General features: G+C 33.9%; 1 protein-coding gene across 2 annotated transcripts in view; it reads right to left on the bottom strand.

The window, feature by feature from the left end:
- The window catches only part of CDH12 (cadherin 12), a 222,416-nt gene that overhangs the window by 68,110 nt on the left and 132,614 nt on the right, over nucleotides 1-21,692 (bottom strand). For both annotated transcript variants that reach the window (XM_045848010.1, XM_045848011.1), the window contains exons 3-4: nucleotides 17,228-17,347; nucleotides 6,435-6,602 (exon numbers count right to left, since the gene is read on the bottom strand). In XM_045848010.1, the coding sequence (XP_045703966.1) occupies nucleotides 6,435-6,602; nucleotides 17,228-17,347 (288 nt within the window). The remainder of the gene's footprint in view (nucleotides 1-6,434; nucleotides 6,603-17,227; nucleotides 17,348-21,692) is intronic.

Raw genomic sequence — 21,692 nt, forward strand, 5'->3', positions numbered from 1 at the left:
AGTGTTTTTGATTCTTAAAAATATCTATTTTTAATCAATGTAATTTATATACTACCCACCATCCCCATTATAGAACAGTAAACATGACGGAGGTCTTGGCAAGTGTTCACAGCATTTCAAATGCATTGATAGCTTTCCATTGCTCATCCATTTTATGGCACAGATCTAATATTTCTTTAAAACCTCCATTAAATATGTAAAACTTTCTTTCATCAAGGTAATTTCTGATCCATCCAATGAAATTCAGTAGATGGGCAATTCTCAGTGATATTGCCCAATAATTTCACAAAAAATATACCACATTACTATTCATTCCAACGTATGAGTAAATTTAGCACCTTATGAAATAAGCTCCTGAAAAATGTTTGGAATTCAAATGTACATGGGGCTATTTATTCACCCAGAGCTTTGATTTCTCACAGGTATATTTTGAAACATTATAAGGATAATCTAGAAAAATTAAATTTGTTAATCGTCTTTTCCCACATATGTTGGTTTCTTTTATGCAAAATAATTTTTCAATAGCACCTAATTTATGTGCAATTGAAATGATGTGCAAATGTATTTCTGAATATGCATCACACATTCACCCATCATGTATGTATGCAATGGTTTAATTTTTTTCTAATTGCATGTATTTTATTACTTCAGTGCCCCCCATCTCTTCCTATTTTATTACTTATGCCTGAACTATTCCATTTACCTACTACTTTTTATCTCCCTTTATCTCCCTTTATCTCCCTTTGCATAAATTATATGCCCCATTCTTTCAAGAACAACTTAAATCTATTTTTGATTATTTTTCTTGTTTTGCACTTCCAGGTTTTCTCAATTCTTTAAAATCCTCTTAGAGCTACTCTAGTTATTTGGGTGCTGATGTCATACATTTATATGGTATTGTGTGCACAAGGGTATCATTTATTTTACTTCAAGTAATATAATTGCCCATTAAATTAACAATCTCTGCATTATACATAAAGTTTCTGGAGGGAAGAGGTTGAACCTTTTTATCCCCATTATACAGTACAAAATATCAATATTGACTTTTTTTTGCATTTACCCTTCAATGAAACTAACAGTCAATGCAACATTTTTCCTTGAAAAATATAATTTTATCTAGTATTTGTCAATAAAATAGATTTATTATGTACAAAATGTTTTATTTTTATAATTTTGGTATTGACTATAATCTATCTAACTCTTCTAAAGAAATGCTTTAGAAGTCCTATACCTTTCCCTATATAAACACTAAGATCAGTAACAAAGCAAATATAAAATACAGAAATTTAAAATATGAAATAAATGGCAACTTTATGATTCCTTCATATCTGTGGTTAAAAGTCACCACCACTGTCAGAAGTCTATGTAGAGGGTGGGGCAAAAGTAGGTTTATAGTTGAAAGTATGCAAAACTGAGTTTATTCTTGCATTATTATTTATTAATTATTGTAATATTTGTCATGCAAATAACTGTAAACTTATTTTTGCTCCACATTGCATTAAAGTTTTGATGTGGTTAGGTTTAAGGTTTTCCTTATATCTTTGTCCATTCTCCTTCCTAGATTTCCTTGTATCCAAAATGTAAAGAGAATTGTGTCCTCATTAATCTGCCAAATTTTACCCATGCCTCAGACCTCATTTATCACTTCCATGTTTATGTCTGTAGGACGTTTTTCTTTGACTTGCCCTTCTCTGTGAGGATCCCTCTATTTTCATATTTCAGCAGATCAACAGAAATTGCCTCTATATTTAAATTAATTCTTCACATGCTCTTTATCTTACATATCTCTGAATCTCATATATAATAAAGTGCTTCCTATTCTGCTACCCAACACATCTTTTAGTTCTGTTTCTGTGTATCTCAGCTTCCCTGGGTTGGTGCCACATTTCTAGTCTGCTTCAGCCTTTACCAAGTGGCCAACATTACTTTTGATACATACTGATATGAAATATTGCCCTCCACTCAAACACACACACACACACACACACACACACACACACCTATGTTTATGGTTCAGGATTGTAGCAGTCTGTAACCAACATCCTCTTTTTTCATTTTTTTAAAGGTTTTACTGTATATTTCTTTTCAAATGCTATGTTCTTTATTATTTTCTTAATCCTGGTCAGATCTAATTACCATATTCTATTCATGCGAAAAAATTATGATCATATTCCTATTTTGGAATTTTATTGTCCTTGTAATGTAGTTATACATATATGTATTTATTACATAAAGGTTGCAGGAATTTTAAATTGCCTGCAATGTGACTTTCCTAGACTGCAAAAGAGTAAAATAAAACAAGCTTTCTAGGAAAACTAAGGAAATTATGTTAACAATCAGAATATTATTTTAATCTCAGTAAAATTACTTCAATTATTATTATTATCATTATTATTATTTACACCCACTATACATACTGTTACTACAAAATTATTTTGGATAAAACCAGTAGATACTAGTCTAAGTGGACAGGGAATCACTTAAGGTTGCTTACTTTCTTCCACATATATGCTCTGACAGAATATGAAGACTAAAACTTCACATGAGAAAAGATTTCTGTTTACTTCAGTGGTAATAATTTGGTGAATATCAAGCAAATAAAAACTTCATAGATTAATTTGATCCTTCAACTGCATTGTATTCAGGCTAAAAGAAAATTAAATCAGCATTTCTATAGCTAAAACAGTCAACATAAACATGTTGGTAGGCATTTTGGCTAAAACAATTTGCTTACAAATAGTGTTTTATTTATGACTAGGAAATTATTTTAGAACAAATTGAATATCCTATTTCTATTGATACCTTTGATCTCATTAACAACAACAACAAAAAAACAAAAACCCACAGTTCTCTTACTCTCATTATATGAAAAAAAGAAAAAAAGAGCAAGTAATTATTTATATTTCCTGTAAATGTTCTCTTTTCATTCAAAATTGCATTTGAAGTGCTTCATTTCACTTAAGTTGTTTTTATATTCACTATAAAATTTTTATACAGCAAAAAGGATCAAGTGGGAAAAGTAAGAATGTTTTGCTGTGTGTGAATTAACCACATCACTTAATTGATTTGATCTCATAATGCATAATTTAGATCAGCTTGTTAGATAGATTTGTCATTTAATATTCAAGTAATAGAAATAATCAGCATATTTCTATAACTGGTTTTAACACATGGAAAACTGCTATGGATATTGCTGATTAGAGTTGACGGTGGCTTTATAACTATATGAAAAAGATTTTGCAAAGAAAATATTTTGCCACTATATAATGGCAGGGAGAACTCTTCCAACACACCACAAATTATTTATATTTGTGAAACAGTACTACTACCTTTTTTGTGGATAGTTTTCTGGGTTATGTGCAGGATTTTTTTTTTTTTTGCTAAACATAGGCCTCAAGGACAAATTGCTTTCTAGAAAGGACAGTAATAAAAAGTTAGAGTTCAGAAGTCCATGCATAAGATTAGATTTTAGTTCTTTCACTTGCCGTGTAATCTTGGAAAAGTTACTCAAATTATTTTTAATAATATAGCTTTTCTATTTTCTTTTTAAAATTGAGCTAATACTATACTGTCATTTCTACAGTTAAATGGGAACATACATGCAAATCACTTTGCCTAGCACATGACATGCCAATCATGTGCTAGCAGATGTCATGGTCACCCTGATCATATCCAATTTGCGGGAAGTTCTGATATCTTGTGAGCCATGTATTTGACAACAATGAAACAGCAAATGATTTATTTTGCAAGATACAAATGGATATATTATTCACTTTTATCTAACAGATTTATAGAAAAAATGAATGCAATGGGTGTTTAGCAATGTCACATATGTGTAAACACACACACAAATCCACAGATTTGATTAGTAAATATTAAGAAATTATCTTGTGCATTTTAAACAATGAAAAATGTGACTCGTGAAGTTCCTCTGAAGGAAGATTTTTTTTCAATGTAGTAATTTAACAAGCATGAAGGAATATAGCTAGTTAGTTGCGTATAGAACGTATGTTACCTTGACTGTTACATTCAAAAGACTATTGTTTCAGCCTGTAATTTTATGTCATATGTGCAGTTTAATTGTTACAAGAAATATTCCTGCAAAAAAAGAGCATTGGCTCCTAAGGGGATGGTTTTCTGTTTATAAATGGATTCTGTCTTTTCCTCTGAAGGATGTAATTCAAAGTGACAGTATAGTAAAAAGGGCTTGGCACAAAAGCATGTAACGTTTCAAGGGAATTAATATTTTATTCATGCAAAGTGTGAAAGCTCCCTTTTTTCTCATGATTCAAAAACATCTCTCACCTGTTATAGTTCAGACTGTAGCTCAAATATGCATGTAACACAAGCAGAAAATAATTGATCACAGAGATCTACTTGGTATATTTCTCTGCTGTCTCATTTCTCTGTTTATGTTGACAGTTCAACATATGTCATGTGACTTTTTTGCAGCTGTGTTCTAAAAAATTGGTTTTAGAGGCATAGGTAAAAGAAAAGAATAACTTTTTGATTTTCATATTCACACTAGAAGTAATTTAAACTTTAAATTCTGTCACATCTCTAAGAAGTTTTTAACCTTTCTAAGCCCTGGCTTTCTTAACAGTAAAATGTGGGAAATCTGTACATTCGAGTATTATAAAAGGAACTAAGATAATAATCAGGTTTCTGGCACAGCATGTAAATGCTCTACAACTCCCAGTGCCCTTATGCCCATGATCTTTCTTGGTGAGTGTCATCTAGTTACCCTTCAACCTACAGATGCAACTGAAAACGAGCCCGCTGCCTTACCCAGACTCTCTTCCACTCGGTAAGGCCCAGAAGTGACCTTTCTGTTTCAGTGGGACCTCAGCTCACCATCCTGGCTTCTAAGCATACTCCTCTACCTTCTCTCCCACTGAAACATTTTCATTCTCCTGCCCAAACTTTTACAAACCGTAACTTCATCCATGTCCCCAAGAGCTATATCTCTCCATTGGCTGAGTTTAACATTCCTCATCTGAAAAATGTCATTACCATCCTCATGAATAAGGATACTGACACTCTCCAGGAAGATTTCTGCAATTTCTTACACTCAACACTGAACTTGTCTTAATAGGCACAAAACCCCAAAAAGGACCCACATTCACAAAGCCACATTTTATTTAAAAGCAAAATAATATCCAAACCATCTTCCTCAACTATTATAGATTGTCTCATGTCATATACAGTAGGAAAAAAAAAGCCAAAAAAAAGCAGTGTTTTCTGGATTGGGAACATATCCTTTATTACTGTCATGTGTTTTTCCTTTTTAATATTTATTCATATATTTTTCTGCTTCCCTTAGTAACAAAGTAAGGGAAAGTGTCATTCTAAGATATCCTAGCCATTTTCATATATATTCCATTTGGTAAAGTGTAATGCTTTCTAATTGCCACTTGTAACACTAGCAAGTAAATTTTATGATCACTAAGTAAATATATTCCATAAAAATTGATGATGAATTTAAGAAAAATAACAAAGTGGTAAAATACGAAATCCATACAGATAAAGGACCAAAAGGCACATTTTGTTACATATTCTTAGTGTTACACTTTATTAGGTGAACTTAAACTCTCCTTCTGGAATCAGAAGAAGAAAATCATTTTGTGTGTTTTTTTAAACTATTCATGCAAATGAATACCTTTTGATTTACTCAAGTTCCTTATTTAGGCAACAATAGAAGCATTTAGTTTTTGTGTAGTAAACCCTAAGAACACTGAACTAATCCTTGATCATGTACCAGAAATGCAACATATACGGACCGCTGTGAAGTATAATACTACACAAGAAAACTCAATAATACACAAGTAAGAAGTATTCATTTTCAATAAGAAATTGCATTAGAGAGAAGATGTGTGAATCATTCTGTTATCATAGAAGCTGTAGCAATATTTAACTATTCTAAAACTAAAATAAAATAGAACTAAAGTAATGTGAATACCATCACTTTAATATCATCTGATACATGAAAGTATATGAAAATGACTCAACAGATATAATCACTAGAGAACAAACAGAAAGCTTATGGTAGTTAAATGATATAGCAAAGAATCTGGTGGCACATATATCAAACATCTTAAATTACATTGCAATTTCCTGTGTATGACTTTTTCAATTAATAATAAATTAGAGCAATATCCCAATTTACTGTGAATATTTTACTTTAATAGAAATATATAGCATAAGACTTATTTGTTCAATTTTTGACCCATTTATAGTATTTTATATTAAAGTCAAACTGTACACGAGTCTGATGGAAAACTGAAATCTGAAGTCATCCAATTTTTATCCATAACTTTTACATCTTAAATAACAAAAGTATCTGGAAAGCAACTGGAATTCCTGTAGCATTTAATAAAATGTAGGAAAGTGTTTAAAAAGCTGCACCAGTTTAGACTCCACGAGAAAAGACATACTTTTGGGGAATCGAGGAGGGTTGTCATTGACGTCACTGAGGGTGATGTTGACGATTGTGGTCCCAGCTAGGCCCCCCAGCTGTCCGCCCATGTCCTTGGCTTGGATGAGGACTTGGTATTGTTCTTTGACTTCTCTGTCCATGTTCGGCAGAGCTGTTCTAATAACACCTTAAAGGAAAAAAACAACAAAAGATAAATATTGCAAATGCTGTATTTTCCAAAATAAAACAGCCTGCAACAACAACAAAAAAATGATTCTACCTAGATTCACTAGCAAAGACACAGCAACAAATATTGTGTGTCTTTTAAAAAGCCTAATACCCAGTATATGGTTAGAACATAATTAAACATAGTATGGTAACGGCCATATAATGAAATGTGCAGCACTGTGGAATATAGTTAAAGAACAATATGTCAGCTCTAAAAGATGGCCATCATTCATTAAGTCAACCAGGTCCAATGTGATTTGTACAGAATGATCTTATCTTTAAAAGGAAATGAAAATGTTAAACGATAGGGATCAAAATATATATACAAAAACACAACAGATTACCTGTGTGAAAGGTTTCTAAATACTGTCTTTTTCTTCTCCATTCTTATTTTTTTAGGATAAATATATTACTTTACTGTTTTAAACATATTAGGTATCTCATTCATATGTATTGTTTTTCAGGATCCCTCATAATTATTGCAGTCACACATTTTTTTTACTTAGATCTCATTAGACTTTGCCATTGCAGGGACCTTGTCTCTCTTGTCACCAAGCCATTCCACCATCTTGACAGTGCCTGCCATTTAGAGGGAATTCAGTGAGGCCAACTGTCTAGATGAAAGACTGGCTGAATAAATGAATGAATCTATAAATAATTAAATTTAAAATCATGAATCATATTGTATATACACATATTTATATATCCTATTTATTTTCTGCTCTCTGTCCAAGTGTGGAACTAATTTATATTTATATTTATTCATAGTGAAATAGCTAAAACCTTATGGATTGGTTGCAAGTTAAAATTATAAATAAATTTTATACCATATCCCAATCTATAGCCAAAGGTTTTAGCATAAGATTGCAGAGGATTTGCCTTAAATCCATGTGTCTTTGATAGTTTTGTTTCTTAAATAATGCAGCACACAAAGTACAGCATCCAAATGATAAACTGGTATCAATCTCTGCCTGGGTTTTACCCCTCAGCAGATATTTAGTTGCTATAATTCTCCTCATCTTTGTACTATTCCTTTTAACCTTGTTGTCAAAGGTGTCACTTCCAGAATGCAACAAATATGCCGACTTGTCCAGCAGAGCCATCCTGTAACAACGCCATCCTGTGGGCATTGCACACCCAACTCCCACAAACAGCTGGCTGACTCGGATTTTGCAAAACCCTTCTTCCCTGTATAGATACTCTCTTCCTCTTTTGCTCCTTCTTCCTTTAGCAGATAGAAAGACCCCACGGGCCTGGGAATAGACCAGACTCTGACCCTTTGATCTCATGAAGCAGTTACAGAAGATTAGATTTTCATATATTTACTCTTATAAAAATACAAGCCTCTCCGTCTTCAGGGGGGAACGTTACCATCAGTATTTAACTGACTATTACTAGGAAAGGGGAGAAAAGGGAACTAAATATTAAGCTTAATAATGTGGGGAGCATGAGACAGTTGACATCACCAGGAAGCTACAGCTTTATACTCCAGGGTATCGTATCATTGCTCTGCCAAGGTGGTTAACACTCCTCCCTCGCCTCCCTCAAGTACCAGATGGTTAGGGGTGATAGAGGGAGGTGTTGGGCCAAAGAGGCCTGTTAGTCTATGTGTTTGGAAGAGTGTGGCATCAAAAGCCTGCAAAAACTGTAGAACTAGATTGGTTATTTTGAGAAAGCATCTGGTCCATCCCAAACCCAAGATATTGGTTATAACCCCAGGAGAAGAAAGAACTCCCTCTCTCCCTCATGTTCACGGACTTGCACTTGCCTTATTCATTAGCATGCCCTCTCTCCATGGCCACGTGGCCTTAACAGCCACATGGCATATGGCCACAGGAACTCTACCTGCAGGCTCTAGCAGGGAGCCTGAATACCTCAGCACAGCAGTGGACTGCAGCTTGAAACACACACTAGTCTAGCTGGATGCTGGACTGGACTTTAGCATGGAGCAGAAATTCTAGGCAGTGGCCTTTATCCTGCCCTTACTGAAGACAAGAGTGGACTTTTTCTATGGTGATATGGATGGAGAGGAGATACTGGAAGTCAGGAGAGGAGCGTCCTAATTTTATATCATCGATAAAATTCACCTCTGAGCTCCCGCTTCCTGTGTCAGTCTCGGGAAAATGTTTTCCTTGCGCTAACACAAGAACCCGCCTTTCATCCATAACATTCCCACTATCCACTTACCAAATGCTGTTTTGTTGTTAATTCAGATTTAACTACAGTCTAAGATATTTTCTAACCCTTGGCAGGAAATATTGCAAAAAAGGCAAACTCCATTTTTTGCTACTACTGTTTTATTCATGTGTTGGCACTGACACCCTTGAATTTCAATCTGTCTTTCCTCTCTTCAGCTCAGAGTCCTAATGTTTCATGCCCAAGTCTCTTCTGCACCTCTGCATCTCAATGGCCTGGGCATGCATGCCTTAAGCTGTGTGACTTCTGTTTGACTTACAGTGCTTATATTTTTAAAATAAATGCCTGGATTTAATTCATAGGCATTTACACTGCCTTGTTGTTAACCAGATCTATCATTTATTTCCAATATACATATATATATATATAATTTTACTCAATTTATTTCTAATATGAAGAGTTCCAATATGAAAATGTATAAATGTGTTATATATAAAATTTATATGCACATACATTAGGCATGAGGTTTCCTTAAGACTAGATTTTTTTCTGATGATTGTTACAATTGTCATCACCTCAAGCTCCACAGCCCTCCTGCTCCAACCCGAGTCTGGTGGGTTATGTCTCTGCTTCCTCTGGCCCCCCTTCCAGTGCACCGCTGCCCAGTTGGAAGCTGTGTCAGAATTTAGAGAGCAAACAGGGCCATACATGCAGTTTTAAGAAAATCTGGACTGATGAGTATGACCTGCTTCTGCGCCCCCACTACCATTGTAACTTACAACACCCCCCGCCCCCGTCTCTGAGAAATAAAACGAGGCATTTGTAGACTTTAAATTGTTACAATTGAATCTGAAGAATCAGGCAAAGTTTCAATCTGAGTGAACATCGAGGGTTATTGAATAAGCCTAAGGGAAGAAAAACATACTTTCCAATAACTAATTCTTATGTGTACACAGTGTTTTTTAAATTTCTCACATTAAAACCAAAAACACAAAAGTACATTTCATGATCTGAAGCACAGAGGAACTTTGTCAAGGACTTGGCCTAAGTGCTGGTGGAACGTAGCCAGCAGAAGGAAGTGTTATTTCACGTCTTACATTCAAGTTCATTTGCCCATCTCTATTTTTCCATTGTTGCATGTAAGGACAAAGTGACAACTTTGTATGATAATAGCTGAAGCCTCAACAGAAAAAAAATGCACTTCGTGAAACAGTATAAGTACTTCATAGGAGTGATACTGCAAACATTAATTTGATATATTTCTGAAATATTATGGGGAGAAAAAGAGTAGATAGTCAAGTATACATTGCGTTTTTGTATGATTTGCACGTTTTAAACCTGATTAGCCTTTCAACCTATATAATTAATATAATTAGAGTACAAACAAGAATGAAAGTATAGATTTTATTTCTGCCAAGAGGATTGAAGATATATGGCTGAGACAATTATAAATTTAAAACAATATGTCAAAGGACATTAGTCTGCTGTGTTTACAACCTCCCTGTGAGATCACCCCCATGTATGCAAGACCCTTAATCTCAGTGGACCCCACTTCTTTTGTAAAAATGTATTAAATATGCTGATCACAATTAGAAGTAAGAATGCAATATTACATATGAGAATTAACATGTTATCTGTCACAACCCAGGAAATGGTTTTAGTTGCACTGCTTCTTGAACAGAGGGTGAATTGGAGTACTGCAATGTGAAACACTAGATTCAGGGAACCTTTGTGTGAAAATGTTTCATTTAGGCAATGTTATTAGGTTTAAGGCTATAATAGCGAACACTCTCCTATTTGGCTACTCCAGATTCACTTCATACACTTTTCTAGACTTCTTTCTGCTTTCTGACTTCTGGCTGCCTTGCGCCAATTGCCAGGAAATCAGATGGTATGAGAATGAGATTGGGGTTTTACTTCTGTGCATCCCCCACACCTCCTGTTTGGTCCCTCATCCTCCAGGCACATGGGTCTCTAGGCCCTTCTGGTTCTTTCAGCCTTAGTGTTGCAACTGCTATCACTTGTGTTCCTTGTCCAGATTCTGCCCTATCCCTATGGTACCCCTACGTTCTGCTTACACTTTAATGAAGAGCTTTCTTATTAAACAAACCTCAAATAGCCAATTGGGTGCCATCTGTTTCCATATGGGATAATAATTAATGCAGCTTCTGTACAAGGTATTTTTTGTGGAACGGACATCTAATGGCTGTGTGCTCATGTGGAGTCATAAGGAGGTCTTAAGGAAGTACTTAAATAATTAAGTTAATTTCAGGTGGTGATTAGTGCTGTGAGGGAAAAGAAATCAAGTGAAATTGATGGTGGTATTTGAAAACTACTCTGAGGAAAAGCTTTAGAGCTGCAATCTCAGAGATGTGGCTATATCAGACCTGGAAAGATCACAGGGTGGGATACCCCAGGGAAGGGGAGCTGAGGAGCTTGGCCCTTCAAATTATCCAGGAAGATCCACGGTGGCTGCAGCTTCCTGCTCTGGGGAAAGGCAGTAGAGCATAAGACCACAGTGGGGGAAAATCATATAGTGCTTTCCAAAGAAAAATAAACCCTCTGGGAAGCAACTTGAAAACCACCAAGTGGGACTATATCACACTAACAGTCTCCTGAACAGCAAAATAAACAGTCAACAAAATTGAAAGGCAATCTGTGGAAAGGGAGAAAATATTTGCAAATCATATATATGATAAGGGATTACTATTCAAAATATAAAAGACACATACAATTCAAGAACCAAAAAAATCTGTTAAAAAATAGGCAGGCAAACTGCATAAACATTTTTTCAGTGAACTTGTACACATGGCCAATAGGTGCATGGGAAGGTGCTCCACATCAATATTATCAGGGAGATGGGAACTAGAACCACAATGAGGTATCAACTCACACTTGTAAGAACAACGGCCTTCATAAAGGCTAGAAATAACAAGTGTTGGAAAAAAGTAAGGAAAAGGGAACCCGTGTGCATTGTTGGTGGGGTTGTAAATTCATGCAGATCCAGCAGTTCTGCTTCTGGACATATATCCAGACTAAATAAAAACAGAATTCATAGAAATATCTGGACCTCTGTGTTCACTGCAGCATTTTTCATAATAGCCGAAATATAGAAATATCCTAAGTATCCATCAGCATATGATTAGATAGAGAAGATTGGATATGTATAACGGAGTATTACTTAGTTACAAGAATAAAGGAAATCTTGGCATTTGCAACATGATAAATTAAATCAGCTCATCTACTTTACCATTTTCAGTAATTAAAAGCACATATTCTCATAAAGTACTCCTCTAATTTATGAAAAGTATTAATACCTTTTTTGTGTAAAATGAAAATTCTTTCTTTACGGAACTCATACCAGCCATGAATAGTCCTTTTTGTCTCCAGCAGCAGAATACAGCTAGTTCTCCTTGTACCTGAGAGCTCTACCCCTTCCCCAAGCCCTGCATCACATCTCCTGGAGTATTTTCTTTTTAAAGCCAAATTGTCTTAGTTTTTGTCTGCTGATGTGTACATTCCAGGATTTTAAGAACTAAGGCAAGTGAAGCTCACACAGGGTTTTCACAAAGTGTGGCAATGCAGAATACAAGGAAACCATGGTCTGCAGTACATTTTAGTCATGTTGTTTTACTACAGACATTCACAGTATCCTAAAATAGGCAATGTGTGTTGTTCGATCTTCATGCTTGTCTATTTCCCTAACACATTTTTCTTTCTTATATTTATTAGCATCTATTGTTTTCCTTGGTCTTAGTAAGGTCATATCAACAGTACTTGTCTTAGTGAAGAAAGGAAGAAAGAAAGAAAGAAAGAAAGAAAGAAAGAAAGAAAGAAAGAAAGAAAGAAAGAAAGAAAGAAAGAAGGAAAGAAGGAAAGAAGGAAAGAAGGAAAGAAAGAGAAAGAAAGAAAGGGAAGGAAAGAAAGGAAGGGAAGGAAAGAAAGGAAGGAAGGAAGGAAGGAAGGAAGGAAGGAAGGAAGGCACAACTTTTTGTTGGCAAATACGCTTTTTTTGCCCTTGAAGGAAAAAGAAAAGTCATCTCTTACTAGCACCAACTGAGGTATACAGATGTTGTAAAACTTAACTCTGAATTAATATCAAAAGCATTTTCAAACCATAAAATATTGATATGTATATAGTAATACAAAGTATAGCTCAACATACACAGTCTGATCAATGTTTTAATTTTAATATGTGCCTCAAAAACACCAACACATTTTTGAAGTCCTGAATGAATCATTACCATCAGGATATGGAAGGAGGTTTCAGGTAGGACACAGGCTTGAAGATTATAATCTTTGAATAAAAGGTGACAGTGAAATTTAAAAAGAAAAGGTCTTGGGAAAGTGTCAGTTCTCTCAGCAACCCTTGCCAGATTTACTTAAAGAGACCCCAGAATAGGTGCCACAGCACGAAATACCACAATTGTGAATAAAGGGGGTGGGGGAGTAGCTTATGCATGCAACTCCATTCTCCCTGAACTATTTTCATATGAATTCTATGAATCTATGCTTAAATACATAAATAAAGCATGTAAATACACATGATTTTTGACAATGAACATGATGTAAAAATGTTTTAGAGAGAGATGGTGGGAATGGTCACCCAACAATGTGAACGTGCTTAACACCATTAAACTGTACACTTAAAATGGTGAAAATGGTAATTTTATTACATATATTTTGCCATAATAAATTTAAAGCCCATAGATTTAAAAAACTATGTTTTGATAAACAATATCATAATGCTCTCTCAAGTAGGGCTCACATCATTTAGAAAAATGTGACGTGTCACCATATGGTACACATAACAGCAATATCTACTTATACCACACAGACTAGGTATTGAAACCATTTATGGGAAAAATTAAATAATTTTAAGTATAAGTTAAGGCATGAGGTAAATCATCCACAGTACTGTTTGTTACCTGCAATGAAATAATACCATTACCAATTCTGTGGCTCTATTTAGCAAACTAACTTCATGCACTGGTTAAAATACTATAATGTCTATTGTTTGATGTTTTATAGATTATGAATGTTTTTCTAATTAGATTTAAAGTATAAAATGAATGTAGTATAACATGCTAATACAATAAATATATAATATTTCATAAACATTAATGATAAGTTTGAATGCTATTTAATGTTTTATAGATTTATATTTGTGAGTTTTTAAAATATCATTTAATAGTCATTTGAGGCATATATGTGTTTGACTTTTAACTGACAGTAAATCATTTCACAGTAAAGCCAAGAAATTGCCACATTTGACAATTTTAAAGAAACCTATTGTTTCTGGGCTTATTTTATACAATGTATCAGTTTATAGTGTTCCTATATAAGTTCACTATAATCACTTAAACTGAGATGCTAGGAATGTTTGTCAAACATCAGTATCAATAAAGAAATCCTTTTTTTCTTTTCTTGTTTCAAGTAAAAAATAAATGGTTATATGTATTTCTTCATAAATATTTAAGTGCCAGAAGTTTTGATGAGATTCTTCCTTTAAAAATTCTTTTTCACTGAGTTTTATATTCAAAGGTGGAAAATTTTAGATGGCATTAGTTTTTCATTCATTTTATTTAATAAAGCAAAAGGAATCATAAAAGGAAGCTATATGTCTGGAACAAATGAAGATTATTTCTGAGAAATTGTAATTATCCTTGATTTTTTATTTACTTTTATTAACCACAGAGTAATAAATTTGACAAGAAATCTCCTTAATGGTTTTTGTACATGTAAAACTAGTTATCATTATATTAATGAAATATTTCATCATCCATTCTTTTCCTCTCTAGTGGTCTGAGGTATCGTTTAGTACCAAGACTTCTGTCTCCAGTGAAAATCAATGTTGCAAAAAAATCTATTTCATAGTTTATGCCAGAATTGTTTCACATTTACTTCTAAATAATAAGCATTATGTAATAAATACAAATATGGAATTACAAAAGTCATATTATACATATAATACTCCTCTATAAAATACTTTCTAAAGGCATTACAATTTATCTAACATTAATTATGAACAAGTCAAGTCAAGGGGAGATCAAGTGTTTTGACTTGTATAATTACTGCTTATCTAGTATTAATTTGACTATCATAATCACATTCTTTACCCATGATTTCTGCCTAAATTTATCTTTGTATGATCTTACCTTATTTGTTTTTAAGATAGATATTGGCTCCATTTATAGTTATTTCATCATACAAAGTCCTTCATCTGTCTATTCCCACATTTAATCTGAATACATAAACTCACCTACTCTATAAAGTTAACCACTGCAAGCCAATAACCATATTCTAATACCGAACCTCCCTCTTCACTAATCTCTACAGACACTCTCTGTCTTCTTTCATCTCCTCTGTCTCTGAGTTATGCTTCTCAGAGGCTGAACTGACCTAAGAGACATGTATTGTTCATACTTCTATTTCTGTTAGTTTATTAATTATAGACTGTTTGGAAGAGATAGGTAATTATATAAGAAACAATAGCACTGACTGGTGTAGCTCAGTGGATTGAGCATGGGCCTGTGAGCCACAGGGTCACTGGTTTGATTCTCTGTCAGGGCACATTCCTGGGTTCCGGGCCAGGTCACCAGTTCGGGGAGCATAAGTGGCAACCACACATCGATGTTTCTCTCCCTCTCTTTCTCCTACCCTTCCCCTCTCTCAAAAAATACATAAATAAAATCTTTTAAAAAAAGAATTTTAAAAAATCATGCTTTCACCTGATAAAATCATATATAATATTTTAGATAATTTCTCTTCATTATTTGTCTATATAGTTATTCTATTGTCCAAACCTTTTTAATTTCTCCAGAACTTTGTACATTCATAAACTTCAGTGAACAACTTCTCCAACTCTTTCCTCAACAGTATTTCCCTTTTTTGTACAGATATATATGGCTTTTTCACAGTTAACAACAACCACAGAACTTCCTTAACACAAATATTGCCAAAAATCTTCTTACCTTCAGTGTCATACTTCTTGGAAAAACTTATATAGTAAGTGTAATTTCTCCCATCACACACTCTTAACATGGCACTCTGGCTTCTTATCTCTGACCCTATTTCCAAATAAAAGAGCTTCTTCAGGTGGACATGGAGAGCAGGCTGACAACTCGTGGCTGGGGGTTGGGGCTGGTGATTGTGGGGGAAGGAGGTGGGTGGAGGTGGAAGAGGGTGTAAGGGGGGTAAATAGTAATGGGAAAAAACACAATAATATATGAACTATCAGAAAACATTTGAAAAAGAGCCTTTTTGTCTTGAAACCTTTTGGATTCTCTTCAGCACTGATGTTCCTTTCTTAAAGGCCGGGTGCTGTCCTTATTATAATCTGTTCTTTCTAAGAGTTATGAAAGACCGTGACCCTCTGCCTTATTCCCCTAACTTTTTGATGACTTGTGTCCCATATGGGCTTAATGAGGAGGGTAAGAAGTGAGAGGACAACGGTGGGTTCAATGACAGAAAGTGTGTAGGTTCTCAATTTACACTTAACGGACTTTATGTTCCAAGGCAATATTAACTGATTGACCTATATCTAACTGATATTCCAGATTTTAGCACAGACTTTGAGCAAGTATAAATTTTGAAATGTTTAGCACATTTACATGTGTTGAATTCAATATGTAATATATTATGGTGTACTATATAAGAGTTGATAAAATAACTGTCATGGTGGAATTTCTGTTTAAACTGACATGAAACATCTAGTTTAATCGCTGGTCAGAATGAATGAATCTCCTTAAAAACTTGCCAGCATGTATAAACAGATTCTCTCAAAACAGGAGTACCTCATTTCATTTAAAAGAGAATATAAAACCTTCCTTGTATCTTCCTTCCCTTTCTAGACTTCCTATAGATTCTTATATGTTTGACCTTGAAAACGGTAATTTAAATGGCTTGACTTGACAATGATACTAGCTTTAAAAACATAGACCAGAAGAATCAGCGATCTTGCTGTTTCCAGTTTGCTAACCGTCTCATTTCTTTACTGGAAGCCTAAGATTGTATTAATCCGAATCCATCACCCATAACCCTTGATAAAGAGAGCAGTAGAAGCTCCAAGATCTTACCACATGCTGATAAGGCCCCAAACTGCACACGACTGAACCCAACCAAGAAAACCTGAAATAAAAGGCTGTTTTACCCAGAAGAATAAAAAAAATATGCCCAGACTTTTGAAAATTCAGAGTAAATTATACAGAAAATTCTAACAAATTGGGACCTGACGGATATATGTAAAAATACTTATATTTACACAAAGTTCAATCCAAAGGCAACAGTTCATCAGCAGCAAGGCAGGATCCTACCTTCCTTTGTTTCACTGAAGCACGCAGAAACTTTTGTGCGGCACTAGAATAGGCAACTACCCGTGCCAAGATTCAATTAAAGTTTGAATATTTGAAGGCATGGTGATTATGTTATCTCTAATAAAACATTTACCTGTCTTGGGATCAATAGAGAAATAAGGTTGTCCCTGAAGAATGCTGTAAACGACTCTGGCACTGTTTCCATAGGTCGGGTCGTCTGCATCTGTAGCCTTGACCTGGAGCACATATGCACCTGGAAGATAAGACAATATGACTCTAGCATCTTTACTTTACAAAGCTCAAGGTCATGTGATTTATCTGCTAGACCACTATTTTTTTTAATTTGTCTTTAATTAGTGATTCTGTGGATATATGATGTCTCTGAAAATAATTTAACTGTTATAACCAAAATGTTAGGCACCAATATAGTCAGTGCAAATGGTACATACTTTAAATATCTAATTTTAAAGCGGTGCTCATTTCCAGTAGCTACATAATTGAATTCAAAGTCTTCACGATAACTTTATTGATTTGTACACCAAAGAACCCATGACACTGCTTACATTAGCTCTTCTGCTTACTACAGATGCTTTAATTTCATGATTAGTATATCAATAGAAAAGCTAAAAGGTTTTAAAGGCTTATTGAGCTTTCAAAGGTGTAATTTGTAATTGCAACTTAAAAATTAACAGTTGCATACCAGCATAAGGAAGCCTTTAATTAGGACAATATTTGAGAAATTAAAGAACCAAAAATAATCGCAATCATAGCTGCAAGAGCACCTCTATGTCTCCAGACTAGATTAACCGAAGGGCTCGTTGCCATAGGAAAACATTAAAGACAATCCTAACTATCTGTAGCATTCTCATGTTTTCTGATACTTGATCATGCTACTTATGCACCAAGAGAAGTTGAGGGAGGTTTGTGTGTATTTTTGTCTTACATGTATCTTTTTCCTGAATTTGGCTTTTATTTTTAAATATATTTAGCATGGAACCATCATAAAACAAATAACAGTAAAACACAAAGAAATGAAATAGTATCAAATAGGAATTATAAAAATAAGACTTCAAACAGTTATGCTGCCCAGAATAGGGACATCTTAAATGATACTTCTGGATAATCAGATATTGTACTAAAGTAATTCCACACCTGATGCTCATTTATATGGAAAATTAATTCTCTTGTTTATGAAAAAGTTGCTACAAATACACTTAATGTTAACCTAATTACAATTGCACTTAAAAATATCCCTAGTCATAGTCAAGTCTTTCTTTAATAACTTTTTTGACTTTTTATTAAGAAATCTGTTATACAATCTTATATTGGTTATTTTAGTGTACATTGCAGTTACTTAACATTTTTATATCTCACAGTGTGATAGCTGCAATATTCTAGCAATGATCTGTCACCATGTAAACTTATCATAATATAATTCATCCCCTCCCATTTTTTATTGCTGTGCAAGTACAGTTGTCTGCAGTGAGTATGTCTTCTTTTTTTTTTCTTTTTTTCTTTTTTTTTTAAAGATTTTATTTATTTTTATTTTTTTTAGAGAGGGAAGGGAGGGAGATAGAGAGAGAGACAGAGAAACTTCAATGTGCGGTTGCTGGGGGTTATGGCCTGCAACCCAGGCATGTGCCCTGGCTGGGAATCGAACCTGGGACACTTTGGTTCCCAGCCCGCGCTCAATCCACTGAGCTACGCCAGCCAGGGCGTGAGTATGTCTTCTTAATGTCCTGTTGGAGGCTACTATTCTGGGTCGAGAACAAAGTGCTCACAACAATAAACCTACGTCTGGCCCCACCATGTATGTTATGTCCTACCATGGATGTATCTATTATATATATTTTCTTTTAAATGATTGTTTAAACTTCATATATACATATAATATATATATATATATGAATATGTATGTGTACACACACACACACACACACACACAACCAAGCAACTAACAGAGAAATTGGCTATTTAGAGTTTTATGATCACACCAAAGAAAGACCAGGCATTAGGAGAAGCCCATATGATATAAACTGCAAACTGAAAAAGGGCGTCACTAATACAACTAAATTACTATGAGTTAGAGTGTTTTAGTATGTCTATAGAGGTGTGTATTAAAATGTATTTGAAAATAAATTCTATATAATACACTCATTCATAATATGTTGAGATCTTAATCTTTGTCCAAAAACATCCATGTCACCATAAAATTCTGAATAAAAAACTTATTAACGCCCTGGCTGGTGTAGCTCAGTGGATTGAGCGCGGGCTGGGAACCAAAGTGTCCCAGGTTCAATTCCCAGTCAGGGTACATGTCTGGGTTGCAGGCCATAACCCCCAGCAACCGCACATTGAAGTTTCTCTGTCTCTCTCTCTCTATCTCCCTCTTCCCTCTCTAAAAATAAATAAATAAAATCTTAAAACAAAAACAAAAACAAAAAAAACTTGTTAATGAGGGAAAAGTTACCTGCATGAATTAAATTATTCAATATTATTCTATACAATTTATGTTGAAAACACAAATAAAAGTCATAGTGTTTGCTCTAGCAATTTCAATTTGATACTTTATACACATATATCCTATATGGTCAGGAAATACACATACACAAATACAATTAGTGGTTTAATAGTTTCTTATGGCTTCTCACAAAGTTATGGGCATTCAATCAGTTACGTTTTTAACAAAGATACACTGATTCTTTTTTTACGTTGTATCAGGTCATCTGTTCTACATGCTAGAGAAACAAAATAGAGAAACCCAAAACCTCAAGAATAATATTCTATGTGAAGGAGAATGGTAAGAGGGATGCATTTTAAAATAATAAACGTATGCATAGAAATAGATGTAAGTGTAAATACAGATAAGAAATAGAGATACAGATAGGGATAGGAACACAGATATAAATATAGATGATATTTCATTGTGATGAGTGTTAAGAAATAAAATATGGCAGTGTAAGAAAATAGGTGAGGGACTCTTTTGTATGGTAATAAGGAAAATTACTTTGGAAAAATCATATTTATGTGGAGATCTGCATGAAGTGAGGGTTTTTTTTACAGGGGGAGGGTGTTTGTTTTTTGTTTATTTTAATTTAATGTATTTTATTTCATTTTATTATTTATGTTTCCAGAGAAAATTCATTGTCACATGCTAAGGGAGCTTTGAGTCCTGAAGCAAGGGCATTTTGGAAAAGTTGAGGGAAACCTCAGAGAAATCAGGAAAAAAGAACTTAGTTACTCTGCTAAGACCCAGAAAGAAAAGAGATGGTGAAGCCACTGCTAGCAACATTTTATTTTGTTTATTTATTTATTTCTACACGGTTGACTATTTATTTATTTATTTGTTTTAATTGTTGTTCAATTATAATTTTTCTTCCAACATTGATTGATCTCATCATAATTATGTTTGTCTGGACATACTAACCTATATTTCAAATTTTATTTATATAAAAGAGATAAAAGTAGTCACACATTCTTGAATATTACTCATTAAATAATATATTGGACAGCTATGTTATAGAAGCACATAACCCTTTTTAAAATAATGAATATTAGTAAAATAATATAAGCACAAAATTATTATTTTAACCAATCTCCTTTTAGCAGATAGTTTGTCTGAAGACTTGTGAGAATGATGTGTTCAGACAATTTTCCTATTACGAACAATTTTGCAATTGGCAAGCCCCTGCCATTGGAGCAGCTTGGTCCCAGAGCACATGAATTCAACATGCTGACATATGTTGGCAAGTTGACTACCAAAATGCTGTATTATTTACATTTCTACCAGTCTGGTATATTTTCCCACATTCTCACCAGCCTTCATTGTTCTTATCTGTATTTTTTCATATTATTAATATATTTTAACATCTATATTTATGTTATTTTTATATAGTGTGTGTATGCATGCAAATTGTATTCATATTTTAACCCCTTTTAGTCGTGTAGTTTATATCTATCTGTCTATTGAAAATATATTTACCATCTTATGTCGACTTCATTTGTAGTCATTGTATTCATTTAATGGTCACTTTAAATGGCTTTCCTTCATGTGTATAAGCATATTTGTGTATATGTATATTTGCATACCTACCTTAAAAATAGTATTTTTTAGCTATGTTAATTGAGATTAAGTGGCTTTTATTATCTCTTCTTTCTAAACTCTATACAATGAGCATGTATATTCTGGAGCTCAGATAGGCAAAGCTGGTTTGCCTTTATAATGCAACCACACATCCCTAGCTACAGCTAGCATTTTGTGTGATAGTTATGTTTTATTCATTTGATTTCATTAAGATTAATATTATTGAGGCAGAGAATGAATTTTAGAAATATTCTGATAAAATGTCTGAATTTCACAAAATATTAAAGCACAGTCATTTTAAAGTAGGCATTAATTTGTTGATTCATTCAATTTTCTTTTCAATAATCAAGTGTTCAGTGGTACACACCATGCCCCAGGTACTATTCTCAACATAAATAAAATAATATGTTACATGCATATTTACTCTGTCAAATGCCATGTCCAACATGGGAGTTTTATATTCTATACATTTTTTGCATCTGGTGTATTAAATCAGCAAACTCTCTAGAAATAC

This window comes from Phyllostomus hastatus, unplaced genomic scaffold (assembly GCF_019186645.2).
Source record: "Phyllostomus hastatus isolate PE091 unplaced genomic scaffold, TTU_PhHast_1.1 phas_contig_58, whole genome shotgun sequence".
Taxonomy (NCBI): domain Eukaryota; kingdom Metazoa; phylum Chordata; class Mammalia; order Chiroptera; family Phyllostomidae; genus Phyllostomus; species Phyllostomus hastatus.